The 22506-nt window shown below is 44.1% G+C and overlaps 1 protein-coding gene across 1 annotated transcript in view; it reads right to left on the reverse strand.

Moving 5' to 3' along the window:
• RERE (arginine-glutamic acid dipeptide repeats) overlaps positions 1 to 22506 on the reverse strand; it is a 296711-nt gene that overhangs the window by 37445 nt on the left and 236760 nt on the right. The window contains 1 exon segment of the mRNA XM_029579229.1: positions 11904 to 12002. Within this exon segment, the coding sequence (XP_029435089.1) occupies positions 11904 to 12002 (99 nt within the window).

Consider the following 22506-nt stretch of genomic DNA (forward strand, 5'->3'; position numbering starts at 1 on the left):
CCCTATTAATTAAAAAGCAGAATGAAAATACAAACAAAAACCAAACTTTGAGATGTTTATATGCTAATGCCAGAAGTCTAAGAAGTAAGATGGGAGAATTAGAATGTATAGCAGTGAATGATGACATAGACTTAATTGGCATCTCAGAGACATGGTGGAAAGAGGACAACCAATGGGACAGTGCTATACCGGGGTACAAATTATATTGCAATGACAGAGAGGAGCAGTCAGGAGGAGGTGTGGTGCTTTATGTCCGGGATGGCATAGAGTCCAACAGGATAAACATCCTGCATGAGACTAAATACAAAATTGAATCTTTATGGGTAGAAATCCCTTGTGTGTCAGGGAAGACTATAGTGATAGGGGTATACTACCATCCACCTGGCCAAGATGGTGAGATGGACAGTGAAATGCTAAGAGAAATTAGGGAAGCTAACCAAATTGGTAGTGCAGTAATAATGGGAGACTTCAATTACCCCAAAATAGACTGGGTAAATGTATCATCGGGACACGCTAGAGAGATAACGTTCCTGGATGGAATAAATGATAGCTTTATGGAGCAATTGGTTCAGGAACAGACGAGAGAGGGAGCAATTTTAGATCTAATTCTCAGTGGAGCACAGGATTTGGTGAGAGAGGTAACGGTGGTGGGGGCCGCTTGGCAATAGTGATCAAGGGAAACTTTGATAAAATGGGAGAAATAGTTAAAAAAACAAACAAAAAAAACCCAAACCAAAAACAAAAACTGAAAGGTGCAGCTACAAAGCTTAAGAGTGTGCAACAGACATGGCCATTGTTAAAAGCGCAGTCCAGATGTATTCCACACATTAAAAAAGGTGGAAAGAAGGCAAAACGATTACCGGCATGGTTAAAAGGGGAGGTGAAAGAGGCTATTTTAGCCAAAAGATCTTCATTCAAAATTTGAAAGAAGGATCCATCAGAAGAAAGTAAGATAAAGCATAAGCAATGGCAAATTAAATGTAAAACATTGATAAGACAGGCTAAGAGAGAATTTGAAAAGAAGTTGACCATAGAGGCAAAAACTCACAGTAAAAACTTTAAAAAATATATCTGAAGCAGAAAGCCTGTGAGGGAGTCAGTTGGACCGTTAGATGATCGAGGGGTTAAAGGGGCACTTAGAGAAGATAAGGCCATAGCGGAAAGATTAAATGATTTCTTTGCTTCTATGTTTACTGAAGAGGATGTTGGGGAGGTACCCGTAATGGAGAAGGTTTTCATGGGTAATGATTCAGATGGACTGAATCAAATCACGGTGAACCTAGAAGATGTGGTAGGCCTGATTGACAAACTGAAGAGTAGTAAATCACCTGGACCAGATGATATACACCGCCAGGATTCTGAAAGAACTAAAAAATGACATTTCAGACTTATTACAATTAATTTGGAACCTATTACTAAAATCATCCATTGTACCTGAAGGCTGGAGGGTGGCCAATGTAACCCCAATATTTAAAAAGGCCTCCAGGGGTGATCCTGGAAACTCCAGACCAGAAAAAACCATGGAAACTGTTTTAAAGAATAAAATCATAGAACATTTAGATAGACATGGTTTGATGGGACATAGCCAGCATGGATTTACCCAAGGGAAGTCTTGCTTCATAAATCTACATTTTTTTGAAGAAGTAAATAAACATATGGACAAAAGTGAACTGGTAGATGTGGTATATTTTAATTTTCAGAAGGCATTTAACAAAGTCCCTCATGGGCTTCTAAGAAAACTCAAAAGTCATGGGATAGGAGGCGATGTCCTTTCGTGGATTACAAACTGGTTAAAAGACAGGAAACAGAGTAGGATTAAATGATCAGTATTCACAGTGGAAAAAGGTAAACAGTGGAGTGCCTCAGGGATCTGTACTTGGACCGGTGCTTTTCAATATATTTATAAATGATCTGGAAAGGAATACGACGAGTGAGGTTATCAAATTTGCGAATGACACAAAATTATGCAGAGTAGTTAAATCACAAGCAGATTGTGATACATTACAGGAGGACCTTGTGAGACTGGAAGATTGGGCATCCAAATGGCAGATGAAATTTAATGTGGACAAGTGCAAGGTGATGCATATAGGGAAAAATAACCCTTGCTGTAGTTACACAATGTTGGGTTCCATATTAGGTGCTACAACCCAAGAAAGAGATCTAGGCGTCATAGTGGATAATACATTGAAATCGTGGGGTCAGTGTGCTGCAGCAGTCAAAAAAGCAAACAGAATGTTAGGAATTATTAGGAAGGGAATGGTTAATAAAACGGAAAATGTCATAATGCCTCTGTATCGCTCCATGGTGAGACCTTGAATACTGTGTACAATTCTGGTCGCCGCATCTCAAAAAAGATATAATTGCGATGGAGAAGGTACAGAGAAGGGCAACCAAAATGATAAAGGGGATGGAACAGCTCCCCTATGAGGAAAGGCTGAAGAGGTTAGGACTGTTCAGCTTGGAGAAGAGACGGCTGAGGGGGGATATAACAGAGGTCTACAAAATCTTGAAAGGACTTGAACAAGTAAATGTGAATCGGTTATTTACTCTCTCAGATAATAGAAAGACTAGGGGGCAGTCCTTGAAGTTAGCAAGTAGCACATTTAAAACAAATCAGAGAAAATTCTTTTTCACTCAACGCACAATTAAACTCTGGAATTCATTAGCAGAGGATGCGGTTAGTGCTGTTAACTGTAGCTGGGGGTTAAAAAAAGGTTTGGATAAGTTCCTAGAGGAGAAGCCATAAATTGCTATCAATCAATAAGGATTAGTAGCTTGGTATTTGCCAGGTACTTGTAGCCTGGATTGGCCACTGTTGGGCACAGTGGGATATGAACCCTAGGATCATGTTCCTAAGGCAAGCAGCACCCTATGTGATGTGAAGCTTCTCACCCCTGAAACGTTGTGGGTCTGTAAAACTGCCCTTAGTCTTTTCTGCTTTCCAAAGACAAAGCCTTAGTTGTACATGCACGTCTGTCCCCTATTCATTTTGTACAAACTTCCAACAAAGCTGACATCTGGTGCGCAATCCAATCAATCCATCCCTGAAAAGCAGAAAAGGCCATCCTCGCCTCTGCGTGTTCACAAGTGCTAGGATGCCACAGCTCCCAACCAAGCTCTACAATTCCTGCTGAGCTTCCATTCCAAAGATTTTAGGTACTTTTGTGGCAATAATCTGTTTAATGGCGAGGGGGGGTTGGTCAGATTAATCTTCTGAGAGGTGGAACATCAAACTTCATAATCTGGGTGTCTTTAAGGTAAACTGGAGGCTGGCACAGGGCATCCCTTTCCCTCTGCTCCTGCAGGGTCCTGGCCATCATGGATGCCTCCTCCCTATGTGATGAACAGGAGTAGAGTTTACTGCTCAGAATGCACCTTCAGAGCAGATGTGGAAGGGCATCTGGCTAAACCTGGATTTATTCAAACAAGGAATCTTTTTACATGACTGGCTGGGATTTATGTCTCTGCCTGCCTGCCTGCCACGTAATCCCTAAAACTAGACCAGGATATTCTCTGTAGCTCTCCTCCTTCAGACCCATGCATGCTGCCTACGGGAAATGAAAGCAATCGTCAGACCTTAGAAAGGAAAGCAAGATGAGCCACAAAACTTTCAAATCTGCCACCAACTCCCCAGCGACCTGACGTAGCAGGGCTTCTTGCCATCCTACACCGTTTAACTGAGACTAAAATTAGACTGCTCCTTGGCTGCAGAAATCCTGCAGGATAGAGCTAAAGGAACTGGGGGAGTGGCAGGGAAGAGTTTGGAGCCTCTTCTTGGTGTGGGACAGTTTTGCATATTTACTGTATTATGCATTTAGAGACTGTACACAGCTTTGATGTTTCCAAGGAACTGTGGAGCGCCAGGTTAGTAAAACTAAGAAAAAGCCCCAGCCTCAGATTAAGCCCAAGTACAGGTCGTTTATGCCACAGAATGCGATGTGACCTCCCCACATGAGATTCATTCCATAAAGCAGACTGCTGGCATTGCACACACTCTCTCATGAATCTACAAATCAGAATTGTATTCAGAGCATCTCTCAGTCCTCAACAATGCCCATCAATATGCAGATCTGTAAATATACACAGCAAAGAAAAACAAATGAGGCAGTAATCGAGAGAAAGGTATCTGGCAGGAGGTGCCTCTACGCCTCAGCCCTGCACGCAATCAGCATTCCTCGCCATAGCTGCATAAATCACGGGGCTTTTCCACCCTAAGGAATTGAAAATTAACTCCCTACCCAGCACTGATCTCATGGCTTCCCCCTGCATTCTGACAGATGCTGCTCTAAGAATGGTCTTGCCTATTTTTATATAAAAAAGCAAAGCTTTAAGACCATTAGGCTATGTACGAGAGAATTACCCTTGAAAAAGGAACTACACCTTTAACAGAGATCAAGCAAGCAAAGGCTTCTGATAACCCCTCCTAGTCAATAGCAGCATGCATGTGCATACGGACCACATACAGAACCACAAGAAAGAGGAAAATTGGTTCTTACCCGCTAATTTTCGTTCCTGTAGTACCACGGATCAGTCCAGACCGTGGGTTGAGCCTCCTGTCCAGCAGATGGAGACAGAGAAAAACTGAAAGGGTATCCTATATCACGACAGTGCCTCCCCTGCGTCCCTTCAGTATAAACGTTATCAAAGCAGACAGATGGTGAACCAGTAAAAGATCAAGCAAGTAAATAACTGTCAAATTGAAAACCAGGAAATACAAACATGTAGGAAAACGCTCTTACATAGCTAGTAATGTAGCAGATACTTCCGGTGCCTCATAGCTCATATAGGAAGGAGCCATTTCCTAAAAAACCTGTGAATAAAAACTTTGAGCGGATATATGCAGAATAGTAGTCAGGGTGGGAGTCTGGACTGATCCGTGGTACTACAGGAACGAAAATTAGCAGGTAAGAACCAATTTTCCAAGCTCAGAACTCAAGTTTGTAGGGGATGCATACCTAGTTCATTATATTTTTGGGTACATTCACACATCCATACGAATGCTTCTCTGTGATTTGGGCAGGTGGTGTTAGGGTTCATAGATGACACATGGACACAGGGATCGATTATATATTAGTAAGGTTTATTGGTGCCCAGATGGACATTATTTAGAGCACTGTGTTTCACGGAGTAACCTGGATTGGGAAAGGGGGGGGGGAGGGGAGGGGTTTGGGATATGGTTTTGAAGGTACATATGGTGGCCTTTGATTTGTTCATGACTGCTCTTAAGTATACGCCACCGAATGTTTTGGAACATATTTGACTTGTGAATGTTATACTCTTGGTTTTATTCCTGGTATTGTTATTTGGTTACATTTTGTATATGTACCATAAGTTTAATAAAATTTTAAATTGAAAAAAAAAAAAAAAAAAGAACCAATTTTCCTTTCCCTTACGTACCCGATCAGTCCAGATAGTGGGATGTACCAAAGCTTCCCTAAGAAGGGTTGGACCTAGACAGTCCTGCTCGAAGTACCTGCCTTCCGAAGGAGCCAACACTGGAGCCTTTACATCAAGGCGATAATGACCAGCAGAAGTATGCAAAGACTTCCAAGTAGCCGCCCTGCAGATTTCTTGTGGAGAGACCGACTGACTCTCCCGCCCAAGAAGTAGCCTGTGAGCGCAAGGAATGGGCCTTTAAGCCCTCCAGAACCGTCCGACTGACAAATATACACCAACGCGATCGCCTCCTTTAGCCATCGAGCAATCATAGCCTTAGAAGCCTTTTCCCTTAGTTGAGCTGCAGCACTGCTACAGCTCAACGAACACCTAGAGAACAACAACATTTTACAACCATCACAACACGGGTTTAGGAAAAATCGCAGCACAGAAACCCTGCTACTCAATATATCAAACAAAAAATAAGAGGCTTCGACAATAAACTAAGCCACCTATTAATTCTTCTCGATCTCTCTGCGGCCTTCGACACCGTAGACCGCAAAAGCCTGATATCAAGACTTGCTAACATAGGCCTTACTGGGTTTACTTCATTCCTAAAAGACAGATACTTCAAGGTCTCCGTGAACTCCTCTGATCCCTTCCCCCTCGACACAGGGGTTCCTCAAGGGTCAGCCCTCTCGGCCACCCTCTTTAATACATACCTACTCCCACTCTGCCAACTCATCGCAAGTCTAGGCGTAACATTTTGATGTACGCCGACAATATTCAACTCCTCATCCCAATAACCTCCACGATCGAAGACACACTGAAACTAACAGCCAACCACCTGATCTCAATTAGAAACATGCTGAACCACCTAGAACTTTGCCTCAACATGGACAAAACCGAATGCATACTCATTGGAAGAAACAATGCAGGTCAAATGACCCCATTACCCTCCTTACAAATTGGTAACACTAATATTCAACTAAAGAATAATACAAAGGACCTCGGAATTTGGTTCGACACCGAACTAAACTTAAAAACAAAACATCGCAACGAAAACAAAAGAAGGCTTTCATAAACTCCACATACTAAAACATCTCAAGCCACTTCTACACCAACAAGAATTCAGAACAGTCCTGCAATCTCTCATCTTTACCAGCCTCGACTACTGCAACTTGCTGCTAATCGGCCTTCCCAAATCTACCATAAAACCTCTCCAACTGTTACAAAATGCTGCAACCAGAGTTCTAACAGGCAAGAAAAAATCTGAACACATCACCCCTATTCTGAGGAGTCTTCATTGGCTCCCGGTCGATCAAAGAATCAGGTTCAAAACCTTAACAATCCTACACAACGCAATTTACAGAGCTGATAATACCACCCTCGATAACATGATTCAAACACACAAACCTCAATGCACAACAAGAACCTCAAGCAAACTGCACCTAGCCATACCCTCTCTTCCTTCAGCCAAGCACTCCAATACTAGGAACAGAGCCTTCTCCATTGCGGGTCCGACAGCATGGAACTCCTTACCAGATTAAAATGAGCTCACTCAGTGACATAAAATTGTTCAAAAAGGAACTCAAAACCTGGATATACAGACAAACATTCACAGATGGTGTTGGCTAAGCCTACATCTAACACACCTGAGACTCAATGTCTTTATCTTGTTTTTTTTCACGAAATTTATGCAGCAATACTCGTTCTTACTCTGATTAGATATTGTTTTACACTGTATGACCTGTTTTCTTTGACTTTTTACTATGTTTTTGTTGCGTTTTTAGTTAACATGTTGCCCATTTACATCGTTCGCTATATGTAATGAGTTGTTCATCTGTAAACCGGAGTGAAGGCAGAGCGCTACACTTCGGTATATAAAAAAACTCTAAATAAATTAATAAATAAATAAATATTTGGACCGCTCCATAAGACAAAGAGATGATCAGAGACTTGAAATTCATTTGCAACCTGTAAGTATTGCAGTAGTACTCTCTTTACATCAAGGTGCCGTAGGTCACCGCCAGGCGTACTCGCAATGTCTTCTGGAGAAAAAGCAGGAAGCTCCACTGACTGATTGACATGAAAAAGAGGACACGACCTTTGGTAAAAAGGAGGGTATTTATTTATTTTATTTAAACACTTTTTTATACCGGCATTCGTAGGACACATCATGTCGGTTTACAAATAACTGAGAAAGGAAATTACAATGAACAGGGGAGGGGGTTAACTGGATGATATACAAAAGTACAGGAGAGGAGAGTCAACAGGCAGCGTTACAGCTATTTGCATTCGATTAGGATTAGATATGCAAAATGAACTAATATACAAAGTTAAGGGGCATGTGCACTTGAGACACTTAACATATGAAACTTATTTACAGTAGGACAGGTGCAAGTGCACGTAAGTACGATTAGAATCTGGTGTGGGGGGGGGGGGGGTAGGGAGAGGAGGGGGTGGAGGGAACCGGGTACATATGGTGAAAGTATTTTCAGGGAGAAATTGTTAGTGGGGTGGGGGGGCGAGGTAGGGGGAGGCTAGGGGAGGTACAGAGGTGGGGAAAAGGGAGGGAGCGGGGGGGTACTGGGATGGTAAATTGAAGTCAGGGAGAAAGAAAATAGGCTAGGTTGGGACTGAGGGTACCGTTTTGAGGGAGAAACCTGAATCAGAAAAGCGAAGAAAAAGGCTCCCTACAAGGCAAGGCTTGGAGCTCGGACACTCTCCTGGCCGAGCAAATAGAGACTAGAAAAACGATCTTAAGGGTGAGGTCCTTAAGCGTATCCCGCCTTAGGGGCTCGAAGGGTGCCTCGCAAAGAACCCAAAGCAACAAATTAAGGCTCCAAGAAGGACAAGTAGCCCGGACAGGCGGATTCAAATGCTTGGCCCCTTTGAGGAAACGAACGACATCCGGATGGGCCGCCACCGCGTAACCATCAATACTACCTAAAGAGGGAACAGAGAGCCGAAACCTGCACTCGCAAGGAATTCAAAGACAAGCCTTTGGAGAGACCATTCTGTAGGAAGGAGAGGACCTGGGATACACCAGGGCCTTACACGTCGAGACACCGGACGTGGAACACACATTCTCAAACACGCTCCATACCAGAACGTAAGCAAGAGAGGTAGAAGTCTTATGGGCCCACAACAGAGTAGATATAACCTCCTCCTTATACCCCATCTTCCTCAGGCGTTGCCGCTCAAAAGCCAGGCCACTAGACAAAAGCGATCCGCCTGATCGAAAAATACTGGACCTTGGCAGAGCAGATTTGGGAGATGACCGAGGCGAAGAGGACCGTCCGTCGCGAGGTTCACCAGATCCGCGTACCACGGTCTCCAGGGCCACTCTGGTGCTACTAGAATGATGGGCCCCCTGTGGAGTTCTATTCTTCGGAGTACCTTTCCCACCAGAGGCCAAGGGAAAACACAGAGAAAGATGTTGTGAGGCCAAGGGAGAACCAGGGCATCCACTCCTTCTGAGCAGTGCTCCCTTCTGCGGCTGAAGAATCTGGGAGCCTTTGCGTTGCTCAGAGTTGCCATCAGGTCTAAGTGGGGGACCCCCCACTTGAGCACAATCAGATCCATTGCCCCGGACAATTCCCACTCTCTGGGGTCTATACGTTGACGACTGAGGAAGTCGGCTTGAACATTCTCCTGCCCCGCAATGTGAGAGGCTGCCAGCCGATCCAGGTGATGCTCCACCCAAGAGAGCAGTTTGCTGGCTTCCAGGGCCACCGGACAACTTCTGGTGCCCCCCTGACGATTGATATAGGCTACCGTGGTGGCATTGTCAAAGAGGACTCACACTGCCTTGCGATGGATCAAGGGCAGGAAAGCCTTGAGTGCCAGACAGACCGCCCGGATCTCCAAGCAATTGATGTGCCACTGGGATTGCACTGGGGACCAACGTCCCTGGGTAGACTGAGTCTGACACACCACTCCCCAGCCGGTAAGACTGGCATCCGTCGTTACAATCATTTACTAAGGTGTCTGCAGGGGCATCCCTTTCAATAGGTGAGCAAGCAAGAGCCACCACTGCATGCTGGCAATGGTCACATTGGAGAGCGGCAGGGGTGTTTGAAATTCCTCTGAGACTGGCTTCCAGCGGGACAGCAAAGCTTTCTGTAAAGAATGCATATGCGCAAAAGCCCAAGGAACCAAATCTAAAGTTGAAGCCATAGAACCCAGAACCTGGAGATAGTCCCAGGCCGTGGGAACCAATAGAGATAACAGATGTTGAACTTGATCCATAAGCTTGAGCGCACGAGCCTCGGGTAACAACACTTTGCCCAAGCGGGTGTCGAAGCGCGCTCCTAAGAATTTGAGTACTTGAGAGGGCTTGAGGTTGCTCTTTGAAAAATTTATTATCTAACCGAGGGAGGTGAGGACCGACAAGACCCGGTTGACCACTGCCACGCACAGGCCCTCCGACTTTGCCCGAATGAGCCAGTCATCCAGGTACGGATGGACTAGGACTCCCTCCCGCTGGAGGAAGGCCGCCACTACCACCATGACCTTGGTAAACGTGCGTGGAGCGGTGGCAAGGCCAAATGGGAGCTCCCTAAACTGACAGTGATGTCCCAGAATGCTGAAACGAAGAAGCTTTTGATGTTCCTGGCGAATTGGGATGTGAAGGTAGGCCTCCGTCATATCGAGGGAGGCAAGAAATTCGCCTGTATGAACTGCCGCTATGACCGCCCTCAGGGTCTCCATGCAAAAGTGAGGAACCTTGAGTGCCTTGTTGACTCTCTTGAGTTCCAGGATTGGATGAAAAGAGCCATCCTTTTTGGGGACAACGAAGTTCTTATGGAGGGACCGGGACTATGGCTCCGAGTGCCTGCAGTCTGTCAAGAGTCTGGCACCCTGCTGGCCGCTTCTGAGTTCCGCAGGGAGAGACTAAGTAGAGGTCCAGGAGATCCCGAGCAAATTCTAAAGCGTAGCCTCTTTCGATCACCTCGAGGACCCACTGATCCGAAGTAATTTTGACCCAGTCCTCGAGAAATAGGGACAGCCGACCACCTAAGTCTGGCACGGAGGAATGGGCCGGCCGTATCTCATTGCGAGGACTTTGTGGCGGGGCTTTGGTGGGAGCTGTCTCGGAAGGGTTGTCGTCCCCAAAAAGAATGTGACCGTGCTTGAGATCTAGTGGAGGTGTTCCATTTGAAGGCTCCTCTCAGCTTGCTGAATCTGTGCTGCCCCCTGAAGCGAGAGCGCGATGGAAAAAATGGCCTGGCCTGTTTAGGGCAGTCCTCGGGCAGTTTATGAACCTTGTTGTCGCCCAAGGATTTGATAAGCTGTTCCAGGTCCTCGCCAAAAAGCAACTTACCCTTGAAGGGGAGAGTGCCCAACTGCGATTTAGAAGAGGAGTCCGCCGCCCAATTTCGCAGCCAGCGAAGTCATCTGGCCGACACCGCCGAGACCATGGCTCTAGCCTGTACCCTAAGAAAATCATAGAGGGCTCCCGCCCCATACGCAACCGCAGCTTCCAGCCGCTCCGCCTCTGCAGATGGGAGGTCCTGGGTGCCGAGTAATTATTGAACCCCTGTACAGGACCCAGATGAGCACTGCCCCATTGAAACGGGGGAAGAATCAGCAGACTGTGACTGAGAGCCGGGATTTGTCCTTGCAGTGCAGACAGCAGAGTCTTTTTCTGCAATCATTTACTTATGAGATGTTTCAAAAAAGGGAATTAACTTTACAGCAATAAAAAGCCTGCAATTGGTGCTTCCCATAGGGCAGGGCACAAGTACGGAGGAGTGCAGAGGTTTCCCACATCACGGCCTGCAGTGCTGCTGTAAAGGAAACTCAGGCAACAGGTTTCAGCATTTCTGCTCGGTAAGCAGGCTGTGCTCACTTTCTTTGTTTCCTAATTCGGCTTAAGCTGATTTAATTTAGCTACTTTAGTTTTAAACTTGATTTATTCTACAGGACATTACTGAATATTTTTTAGTTATTTTATTATTGTATTTTTTGATTATCTTCTTTTTAACACTCGCTGTAAACCGCTATGGTTGAAAATACAGATTGACTGTATATAAAAGTTTTTAAATAAATAAACAAGCAAGCACACTGACCTTTACTGGGGACAGGCTGTGTGCAGCCCTACCTAATGTGTGAGAAAGTAAGTGACACACTGTGGTAGTGCAGACCCGGGAGGGAATGCTTCAGTCACAGCTCTGCTTCCTGAGTCAATGACGGCACAAAAAGACCAAACTGGCCTAGCCCTGCTGCGATTCTTCTACACTTCCACAGTCAAACCCCTCCCCATGTCACTTACCCACACGTACAACCATTGCTCTCCATATCAGGCCCAAGCCAATGCAGAATCTGCTGAAGTACAGGCCCGCGTCATCTCTCTATGATTCATACAAGATCAACAAAAAAGCCAACATGCAGGTCCTTTCCATGTCTTACTCACCAAGCTTTCTAATAATCTATACAGCTAACAAAACATCACTCATGTCATTCTCGGAAATGCAGTTAGCAGAGAATAAAAGAGTCAGAGTGAGCCAAGCCCCTCTTACCACTTCATCTTCCGTCCAGCACTTGTCTATCAGCTTGGGCACAGGTTTCTTCACCAGGCGCTGGAGGGCCTTCCCAGCATCATAGTTGCTTTCATGTAGCTAAAGAGCCAAAAAGAAGGAAAATCAGACCATGACCTGAGCTTACAAGCCCACCAAGACTTCACTGGCTTCGATTCATTATTTTAGCAGATACTTAGAAAGCCATGTTGCAAAGCTCTGCAAATGCATTTCTTTGTTCTTCTTTTTAAGTATTTCACAAATGTTTCAAAAACATTTTAATCATAATGAATTGATATAGCAAATAATCAGGAAAGTTACAGATTAGATGTCAGACAATCAATATTTAGGTCTACGAAAAGAAAGGGGGGGCGGGCGGGAAGTAGAGGTACACGAAGAAATGCAAAAAAAAAGGAAAGGGCAGCGGAAGCCCCCAGATGACTTTCTGCACCCTCACATTACAGACAATTCAGCTGCTGGAACTGCAGAATCTCCCAAGGCCGCCTCTAACGGAGATGAAGTGCACAATATGCATGCAAAGAAACTGGAGATGAAAATCCAAGATGACCTGCTGGCAGGCAGGCAGGCAGGCCTTATCTTTGTCAATTTCTTTTGAAAATCCAGAAACACGTTCGTTTTTAGTCCACAAAAAGTAATCTCTTTATGTATGTAATAGACCTTGATGACTGGTGGCATGGCCTCCACAGGGACGCATAACACAGCAGAAAATACTTGTAACATTTCTGTCGGAATCACCCCTCAACTTCCACAAAAACTGATAAATTGTAAGTTTCTTATTTGAATGACGAAGCATGACACTGTCCTTAATTAAGTCACTCTACAGAGTAGAAACCTTCGCTTCCAGCCCTCCACATGAGAAAAACTACATCCAGTTTTGTCATGATCCTGCCGTTTTAAAACAGTGTCACTGGAAAAGAAGCATGGTTGATTAATATAACCTGAAACTGCTCTTGCAAACAGACATTCTCCAGCTTGGAGAAGAGACGGCTGAGGGGAGATATGATAGAAGTCTATAAAATAATGAGTGGAATGAGTAGAATTGAATTGGTTGTTTACTCTTTCTAAAAGTACAAAGACTAGGGGACACAAACTTACTAAGTAGTACATTAAAAACCAACAGGAGGAAATTTTTTTTGACTCAACACATAATTAAGCTTTGGAACTCACTGCCAGAGGATATGATAAAAGCTGTCAGTGCAGTTGGGTTTAAAAAAGGTTTGGACAAGTTCCTGAAGGACATGTCCATAAACCATTAAGGTGAATAGAAACATAGAAACATAGAAATGACGGCAGAAGAAGACCAAATGGCCCATCTAGTCTGCCCAGCAAGCTTCACACATTTTTTTCTCTCATACTTATCTTTTTCTCTTAACTCTTGGTTCTATTTCCCTTCCACCCCCACCATTAATGTAGAGAGCAGTGATGGAGCTGCATCCAAGTGAAATACCTAGCTTGATTAGTTAGGGGTAGTAGGGGTAGTAACCGCTGCAATAAGCAAGCTACACCCATGTTTATTCCCTTTACCCAGACTATGTCATACAGCCCCTATTGGTTGTTTTTCTTCTCTCCTGCCGTTGAAGCGGAGAGCCATGCTGGTTATGCATTGAAAGTGAAGTATCAGGCCCTTTTGGTTTAGGGTAGTAACCGCCGTAACAAGCCAGCTACTCCCTGCTTTGTGAGTGCGAATCTTTTTTTTTTTTTTTCTTCTCCCCTGCAGTTGAAGCTATTCTGGATATGCGTGAAGCCTCAGCTTTTCTTATTCCCCTGCTGTTGAAGCAGAGAGCTATGCTGGAAATGCTTGATGTATCAGCCTTTCTCCCATGCCATGAAGCAGAGAGCCATGCTGGATATGCATCGAAAGCGAAGTATCAGGCACATTTGGTTTGGGGTAGTAACCGCCGTAATAAGCCAGCTACTCCCCGCTTTGTGAGTGCGAACCCTCTTTTCTTCTCCCCTGCCGTTGAAGCAGAGAACTATGCTGTATATGCTTGGAAAGTGAAGTATTAGGCTTATTTGGTTTGGGGTAGTAACCGCCGTAACAAGCCAGCTACTCCCCTCTTTGTGATTGCAAATCCTTTTTTCCACATTTCCTCTTGCCGTTGAAGCTTAGAGCGATGTTGGAGTCACAGTAAGCATCTGTATGTTTATTTAATAAGGGTATTGTCTCCGGGCAGTAGCCATCGTTCTGGTGAGCCACCCACTCTACATTGGCGGTCTCTTGACTTTATGGATCCACAGTGTTTATCCCATGCCCCTTTGAAGTCCCTCACAGTTCTGGTCTTCACCACTTCCTCCGGAAGGGCATTCCAGGCATCCACCACCCTCTCCGTGAAGAAATACTTCCTGACATTGGTTCTGAATCTTCCTCCCTGGAGCTTCAAATCGTGACCCCTGGTTCTGCTGATTTTCTTCCTACGGAAAAGGTTTGTCGTTGTCTTTGGATCATTAAAACCTTTCAAGTATCTGAAAGTCTGTATCATATCACCTCTGCTCCTCCTCTCCTCCAGGGTGTACATATTTAGATTCTTCAATCTCTCCTCGTACGTCATCCGATGAAGATCCACCACCTTCCTGGTCGCCCTTCTCTGTACCGCTTCCATCTTGTCTTTGTCTTTTTGAAGATACGGTCTCCAGAACTGAACACAGTACTCCAGGTGAGGCCTCACCAAGGACCTGTACAGGGGAATAATCACTTTCCTTTTCTTACTCGATATTCCTCTCTCTATGCATCCCAGCATTCTTCTGGCTTTTGCTATCGCCTTGTCGCATTGTTTCACAGACTTCATATCATTAGATACTATCACCCCAAGGTCCCTCTCCTGCTCCGTGCACATCAGCCTTCCCCCCCCCATCGAATACATTTCATTCGGATTTCCACTCCCCATATGCATGACTTTGCATTTCTTTGCATTGAATCTCAGCTGCCATGTCTTCGACCACTCTTCCAGTTTCCTTAGATCCCGTCTCATTCTCTCCACTCCTTCCGGCGTGTCCACTCTGTTGCAGATCTTAGTGTCATCCGCAAAAAGACAAACCTTACCTTCAATCCCGTCCGCAATGTCGCTCACAAAGATATTGAACAGGACCGGTCCCAACACCGATCCTTGCGGTACACCACTTATAACCGCTCTCTCCTCAGAGAAGGTTCCATTTACCATCACACATTGTCTTCTGTCCGTCAACCAATTTGCAATCCAGGTCACCACATCGGCACTCACTCCAAGCTTCTCGTTTTATTCACCAGTCTCCTGTGCGGAACCGTATCAAAAGCTTTGCTGAAATCCAAGTATATGATATCGAGTGCTCTTCCTTGATCCAATTCCTTGGTTACCCAGTCAAAAAAGTCAATCAGATTTGTCTGACAGGATCTTCCCCTGGTGAATCCATGTTGCCTCTGGTCCATCGATTCTCCGGACTGTAGATTGTTCACTATTCTCTCTTTCAGCAGTGACTCCATTACTTTTCCCACCACCGAAGTGAGGCTAACTGGTCTGTAGTTTCCAGCCTCCTCCCTGTTGCCACTCTTGTGAAGCGGGACCACCACCGCTCTTCTCCAATCACTCGGCACCACTCCCGTTTCTAGGGATCTATTGAACAGGTCACACAGTGGAGCCGCCAGAACATCTCTGAGCTCTCTCAATATCCTTGGATGAATACCATCAGGCCCCATGGCTTTGTCCACTTTCAGGTTCTTTAGCTCTTCCCACACATTTTCTACTGTGAAAGGATTTTCATCTATTCCACTTCCCTCCAGTTTCTTGTTGTGTAGAGATGGTCCTTCTCCAGGGTCTTCTTTAGTGAACACAGAGCTGAAGTATTCGTTTAATATTTCTGCCATTTCTTCGTCACTCTCCACACATTGATCATTACCACCTTTCAATTTTGCTATACCACTTTGGACCTTTCTCTTTTCGCTGATGTATCTGAAAAATGTTTTGTCACCATTTTTTATCTCCTTGGCAATCCTCTCCTCCGCTTGACTTTTTGCCAACTTGATTAATTTCTTTGTCTCCCTCAGTTGATTCAAATATGCTTCTTTGTGCTCCTCCCTTTGGGATCTTTTATATATCTTGAATGCTGTTCTTTTAGCTTTAATTTTGTCAGCCACCTCCTTTGAGAACCAGATAGGTTTGTTTCCTTTTGCTTTTCTTTACATTTCTAACATATAGAGCAGTTGCCTTGGTGATTGCTCCTTTTAGATTGGTCCACTGCTGATCCACATCTCTCTCGTTCTCCCATCCTTTTAGTTCTTCCTCCAGGTACTTACCCATTTCCTCAAAGTCTGTGTTTTTGAACTGTAAAACTCGGGTCTTTGTGGTTCTTTTCCCTATTCTTTTATTGATATTAAACCATACCGTTTGATGGTCACTGCTGCTGAGGTGGGCGCCCACCTGGACATCTGAGACATTATCTGCATTAGTGAGCACTAAGTCGAGTATAGCTCCTTCTCTCGTGGGTTCCAACACCATTTGTTTGAACAAAGATACTTGCATGGCATCCACTATCGCTCTACTATTTTTAGTTTCTGCAGATGGGATTTTCCAGTCTACATCTGGCATATTAAAGTCACCCACGATCACCACTTCTCCCTTCTTACCTATCTTATGGATGTCTTCAACCAGCTCTCTGTCCAGCTCTTCCTTTTGGTTTGGAGGCCTGTAAACCACTCCAATATAAATGGATGCTCCGTCATCTTTTTTTAAGTCGAGCCATAGAGCTTCTTCCTTACCCCAACTTCCTTGTAGCTCAGTTGCTTGGATTTTTTGTCTGACAAAGAGCCACACCTCCCCCTTTTCTATCCTTTCTGTCCTTCCTTAACAAGTTGTAGCCTGGTATTGTTGTATCCCATTCATGAGATTCTGTGAACCATGTTTCTGTTATAGCAACAATGTCTAATTCTGCCTCAGCCATTAGGGCCTGCAGATCTGGGATTTTATTTCCCAAACTATGAGCATTTGTGGTCATTACCTTCCAGGTACTCTCTTTAAGGTTATTGCATTTCCTGGACTCCTTATAAGATATTAGTTGAGATTTGTTATTCACTTCACTCTTTCTTTTTGTAGTTGTGCCACTGTTGACAGAGTTATTCCTCTCAATTAGATTTTTCTTTTGGTTATGGATCCTGAAATACTGCATGCATTGTGTTTTTTCCCTCTTTTCTGGTAACACTTCAATGTTTTTCTCATGAACTTCTTCAGTTTTTAATATAGAGAAGGCTTGTTCTTTTTGCATTTGGTACATGGTGTGTCTCCTCATCACAGGTCTAATTCTACCAGAGCCCACTGTATTCCTGGATTTTAAAGAGTTTCTTAATGACCTGTTCGAGTGGCGGGGTATACCTGTTGACTGCTCTTCTGTCAAGAATGGGTGACTGTGGGTCCTTCCTGAGCCTAATGAATTTCCTTTTCTTGACTCCTGGTTTTTCTGTGATATTGGGGAATTATTTTCTGAGTAATGCAATGTGGGTGTATTATTTTTAATTGAAGCTAATTGATTTTTAATGTCAGTCAACTCCTTTTTCAGGGAAGAGAGTTGTGCACAAATTGGGCAAGCTCTAAGTTTCCAGATGCTTTCCCTCAGAATAAAGGCTCCACAGCAGTTACATTGGATAGTCCTCATTCTGGTAATTTATGATTTGTATGTCCTTGACTGTTACCAATGTACTAATTTATGTCGCTGCCTATGGCAAGTTAGGCAGTCTTTATTAGAAAACAAGCCCCAGGGGTGGGTGGGTAGAGGGGTAGGGTGGGTGGGAGTTAAACAGTTAAGCCTGGGACAAGCTGGGTAAAGCAGGGCACTTCTGGACGGTTATCTTTGCTTTTTGGTCAATTGTTTTAAAAAACAGTCTTTATGCCCCAATATTTTAGTTTGAATAGATTATTTCTGCCAGCTAACCCCAAAACAGAGAGATTATAACAGTTTACAAGCTGGAGAGAGTTTTTGTTGGGGGGGGGGGTTCTAACTTTGTGCAACAAACAGCAATTTAACTTACTAGAAAATTATTATCTTACTATAAAGAAAATTAAAACAGTCAGGAATTAGGCACAGAGGCTTTCTGCACAAATACAAAGCAGTAAGCACTGTGCAAGCAAACAGCAATGAACTTACTGGAATAATATCTTACTATAAAGAAATGAAACACACTATAAATAGGCACAGAAGCTTTCTACACAACTTCAAGAATAATCAGAAATACTTAGCCACGATGCAGGTTCAAAGCAATAAGCAGAAATACGGGGATATCCACTGCTTATCTCTGAGATAAGCATCATGGAATCAATTGACCGTATGGGATCTCACCAGGTACTTTTGACCCAGTTTGGCTACTGCTGGAAACAAGATACTGGGCTCAATGGACCCTTGGTCTGACCCAGTATGGCAAAAAAACCCCTCTCCAGCAATGTAACCTCTTGGGGTAATTCTGGCATCACTGCTATGATTCCTTGAACTGGTATAGATGATGTTTGGCTCTGTTCAGCTGAGAAGAGGCGGTGGCCTGGTAGCAGGGCCGCCGCCGCCACGGATAGGCCCGAGAAGATCAGGGCCGCCGCCTCCACGGATCGGCCCGAGAAGATCAGGGCCGCCACCGAGCCCATCCTGCAGCAACCCGTGAAGAAGAGGCCCAGAGGCAAGAGAGAGGCTGAGGGCCCGTAGAGTGTGTGTGTGAGAATGAGTTGAGAGATTGTGCGCGTGTGTGTGAGAGTGAGTTGAGAGATTGTGCGCGTGTGTGAGAGTGAGTTGAGAGCCTGTGTGTGGGAGTGAGGACCTGAATGTTTGCAGAGACAGCATGTGAGAGCCTGTGTGTGTGTGAGAGAGACTGCATGTGACAGTGAGAGCCTGTGCTTGAGCAAGACAGCATGTGGGAGTGAGAGAGCGCCTGGGTGTGTGAGAGTCAGACAGCATGTGCAAGAGAGACTGTGTATGAATGATTGTATGAGAGAGAGAGTCTGTGTGTGTGTGTGAGAGAGAGAAAGCATGTGAGAATGAGAACCTGACTGTGTTTGAGGGAAGAAAATAGATGGAGAGAAAAGAAATAGAAAAAAAGACAATATGAAAGGAACTGGCAAAAAAATAAGAAAGGGAAGGTGGAACAAAAAAGCCTGTGACCAACCGATTAGAAAACTAAGATCAGATAGCAAAGGTAAAAAAAAAATAAAAAATTACTTTTTAATGATTGGCACATGTAATCTTTGGGAATGTGCAAGAGTAGCACTTTCTCTATGCGGATCTCACAATGTACGAGATCAACATGGACGAAGTGGAAACCCACGGGGCCTGCACAGAGGCGGCAGCAGAATGGGCTTCAGCACCAGTAGCAGCAATCAGCGCCTCCCCAATAGCCATGCGGCAGCAGAGGAATGAGAGAGGCTCCGAGGTTGCTGGCAAAAGAAAGAGAGGGGGGTCTGCTTTTAGTGTGTGCATGTGTATGGATGGGTGCCTGCCTGGGGGTGTATGTCTGTGAATGCATGGGTGCCTGCCTGAGGGTGTGTCTGTGAATGAGAATGTATGGGTGTCTTCCTGGGGTTTGTATGAGTGAGAATAGGTGCCTGCCTGTGTGTGGTGTATGTGTGTGTGTGAGAATGAATGTGTGCATGCCTGGGGGATGGTGAGGGAGTGGTGTGAAAATGAATGGGAGCCTGCCTGGGGGTCAGTTTCAGTGTGTGAGAATGACTGGGAGCTTGCCTGGGTGTGTGTTTTGTGTGAGAATGAATGGGAACTTGCCAGGCTGTGTGTGTTTGTGTGTATGTGAGGGAGCCAGAGAGAGTGAGAGCATGAGTGTGTATGAGAAAATCCAGGGGAGTAAGAGTGTGTGTGGAGGGGGAGTGTGTGTCTAGGAGCCTCAGAGTGTCAGTGTCTGTGAGAGCGAGAGGTTATGGTGGGTATAAGAGCACGAATGTGACAGTGTATGTGTGAGAGAGAATGGACATGTGAGTATGTGTGAGAGAGGATAACCTCCTAATCCTCGACAATATCAGGGTGACTGGAAATCAAGAGCTCCCACGTATGGACAGCAGGGGCTTTTTAAAATCCTTATTAGTTTTAATTATTGAATGTTATTTGATATATGTGCTGTTTTGAAATATTTTATTGGTGTTTGGGAAATTGTAAAAAATGTAAATGATTTTAATTAATAGAAATTCTATTTATTAGTAGTTTTAAAATATTCTTTTATTAGTATGGTTTTATTATTATAACTGATGCTTTATGTTTCTTGATTTTATTTGTTTTATGAGGAATGGTGGTTCTGTTTTTCCATTGTTAATACAGAGTCTGGCTTCTTGGGGTTTCCATTTCAGTTTTTGTCTAATTTGTGCTCCTTTATTTTGTATTCTGTATTTGGTGAGGGTCTGTCTCTGCTCTGTGGATTTTATTTATTATTTATTTAGGTCTTTTTTATACCGACACTCATGATACCAATCATATCGTATCGGTTTACAATAAACAGTGGTGCAATAACATTAAAATTAACAACTTCGTGAACAATAGGCTAGGAGAGAGGGAGAGAGTGAAAAGTTACAATAAACAGGGGTACTTGAACTGGGAGGAGGAAAAGCCAGAGTAGTGGCTAGCATAGAAATAGGTAGTATTTAGTCTCAGAAATAAATAATATACAGATATATACATAAGGCTATAATAGACTCTAGTATTCAGGACTGAATGTAATCCACTATACATGGTATCCTATACCTAGTTGTAGCAGTAGGGGATGTGACCATGAGAGATTCTGCTAGCATAGGGATCTATAGCAATCTGGTTTGTTTTGTTTCCTCAGTAGGTGGTGTATTGGCATTCGAGGACCCAGTGTAATATTTACCCTTGCTTATTCACAGGTAGGGTTATTGTTGTTTGAGTTCTTGGTGTTATTACTGTTATGTTACAATGGGATTGCAGTATAGATTTTGAGTGTCTTTTATGTGGGGTTTTGTGTTAGTTCACAATGTGCCTCAGTGGAAGGTGTTTGTGCTGCTGTTACTGTAGGTGACACCAGCATTTGAAAATATCTTTAGTATGATGAGCTGTAAGGGAAACAGCCAAGTTCCATTGTTTGGGGGAATTTCAGTGGATGCACAGAGTTACAGAACTGGAGGTGCAGGATTTATATTGACATTCTGTCCCTTCCTATAAATTCCAGACTTCACTCTCGTAGCCATATAGAATTAGTTGAATGAAGCTATCAAATAATTATATAGTGTGAAACTGGCCAGCTTTTTAAAATTACGCAGAAGACCCTTTGGACTTTTTTATTAACACCAAATATTCAAAAGCTGTGTTCATCCCATCAAGCTCATATATCTCATTAAAGAGGTAAATTGAATAACACAATAACTTTGTTTTATTATTGTTACTCATAAATTAAAACATTAATCTTGGAATATTATATATTTTTAATATAAATGAGAGGTTTTCACAAGATAGGCTGTGTCGTGAAACATTTTATTATGTATATATTTAAGGAAACATACATAAATTGTCAAAATACATTTCATTCGTTTAACCTTTAACCTCTGGTTTGCTAGTAGACCGCATTACCGTGTCGTGAAATTATGTTTGTCTAAAAAGTGTGTCACCAACATGAAAAGTTTGGAAAGCTCTGCTCTAGAGTGAGTGGAAGAGCACAACACATCAGGGGTAGGACTGCATTGGCCCTCCAAGAAAGCAGCGGTAACCCAAACTTCAGTCAGCAGAGAAAGGTTTTACAGCCTCACTAACTTTGGTGGAAGGAGGTCTGGAGGTTGTTCTTGTAAGAAGCTAAGTGAGTTGAAGTCTTTTCCCCATGCAGTTGACACCAAGATCGTAACAAAGTGAATAACCATGGGGAAAACCAGATTGAGGAGAGATGGAAGAGTAAGGCGTAGTCAGGATTTTTGCAGCTACATGGGGGGTACACATGGTGGGGGAGATGCGGTTGTCCACAAGGCAGAAAAGAATGCGGGGACCAACACTTACGAGCACTTGGACCACAAAATCCAACTCCAAAAACAAAGTAGGTTGAATGACATTAGAGACAATGAAAATAAAGGGGGCAAATAAAATGAGGCTCCTCAACCAGGGGCCTGCAAATACATTCTTCCATGGATGACCGAGAGCCGTTCCTTCAAGGTCTGGCACAGAAAGAAGCCCTTGGGTAGTAGTGAGCAGGCCCATGTGCTCTCCAGAGTTATATTTACATCAAGGGCGCATGCCACACAGAGCCCAGCTATTGTGCTCTCTCTCTGTCAGGGTCTTCTGGACATCTCCTTTCCACTGAGCTGAATCCTGAGTGCATCTCCACATCAGCCTCTCCTTGGAGCGGCCATCGTCCATCTATATGACGCTGGCTCAGCTGTCAGGCACCTCTCAGCCACGACATCCGCAGTCTCAAATCAAAGCCTTCTACAGTGATTTATAATTTCATTTTAATGTCCTTTTGCTCTGAGCTTTTTAGATGAGACTTGCAGTGCATCTGGTAGCAGCGGATTTAGAGGGACTTCCATTTGTAATTACCAACCCTGAGCTCCCTGTGCAAGACACTGAATTGCACAGCAGTCAGGAAAAATTAATCATAGCCCCTTAAAAACAGGGTTAGCATCTCAGAGCTTCACTC

The sequence above is a fragment of the Rhinatrema bivittatum genome, chromosome 15 (genome assembly GCF_901001135.1).
Source record: "Rhinatrema bivittatum chromosome 15, aRhiBiv1.1, whole genome shotgun sequence".
Lineage (NCBI taxonomy): Eukaryota > Metazoa > Chordata > Amphibia > Gymnophiona > Rhinatrematidae > Rhinatrema > Rhinatrema bivittatum.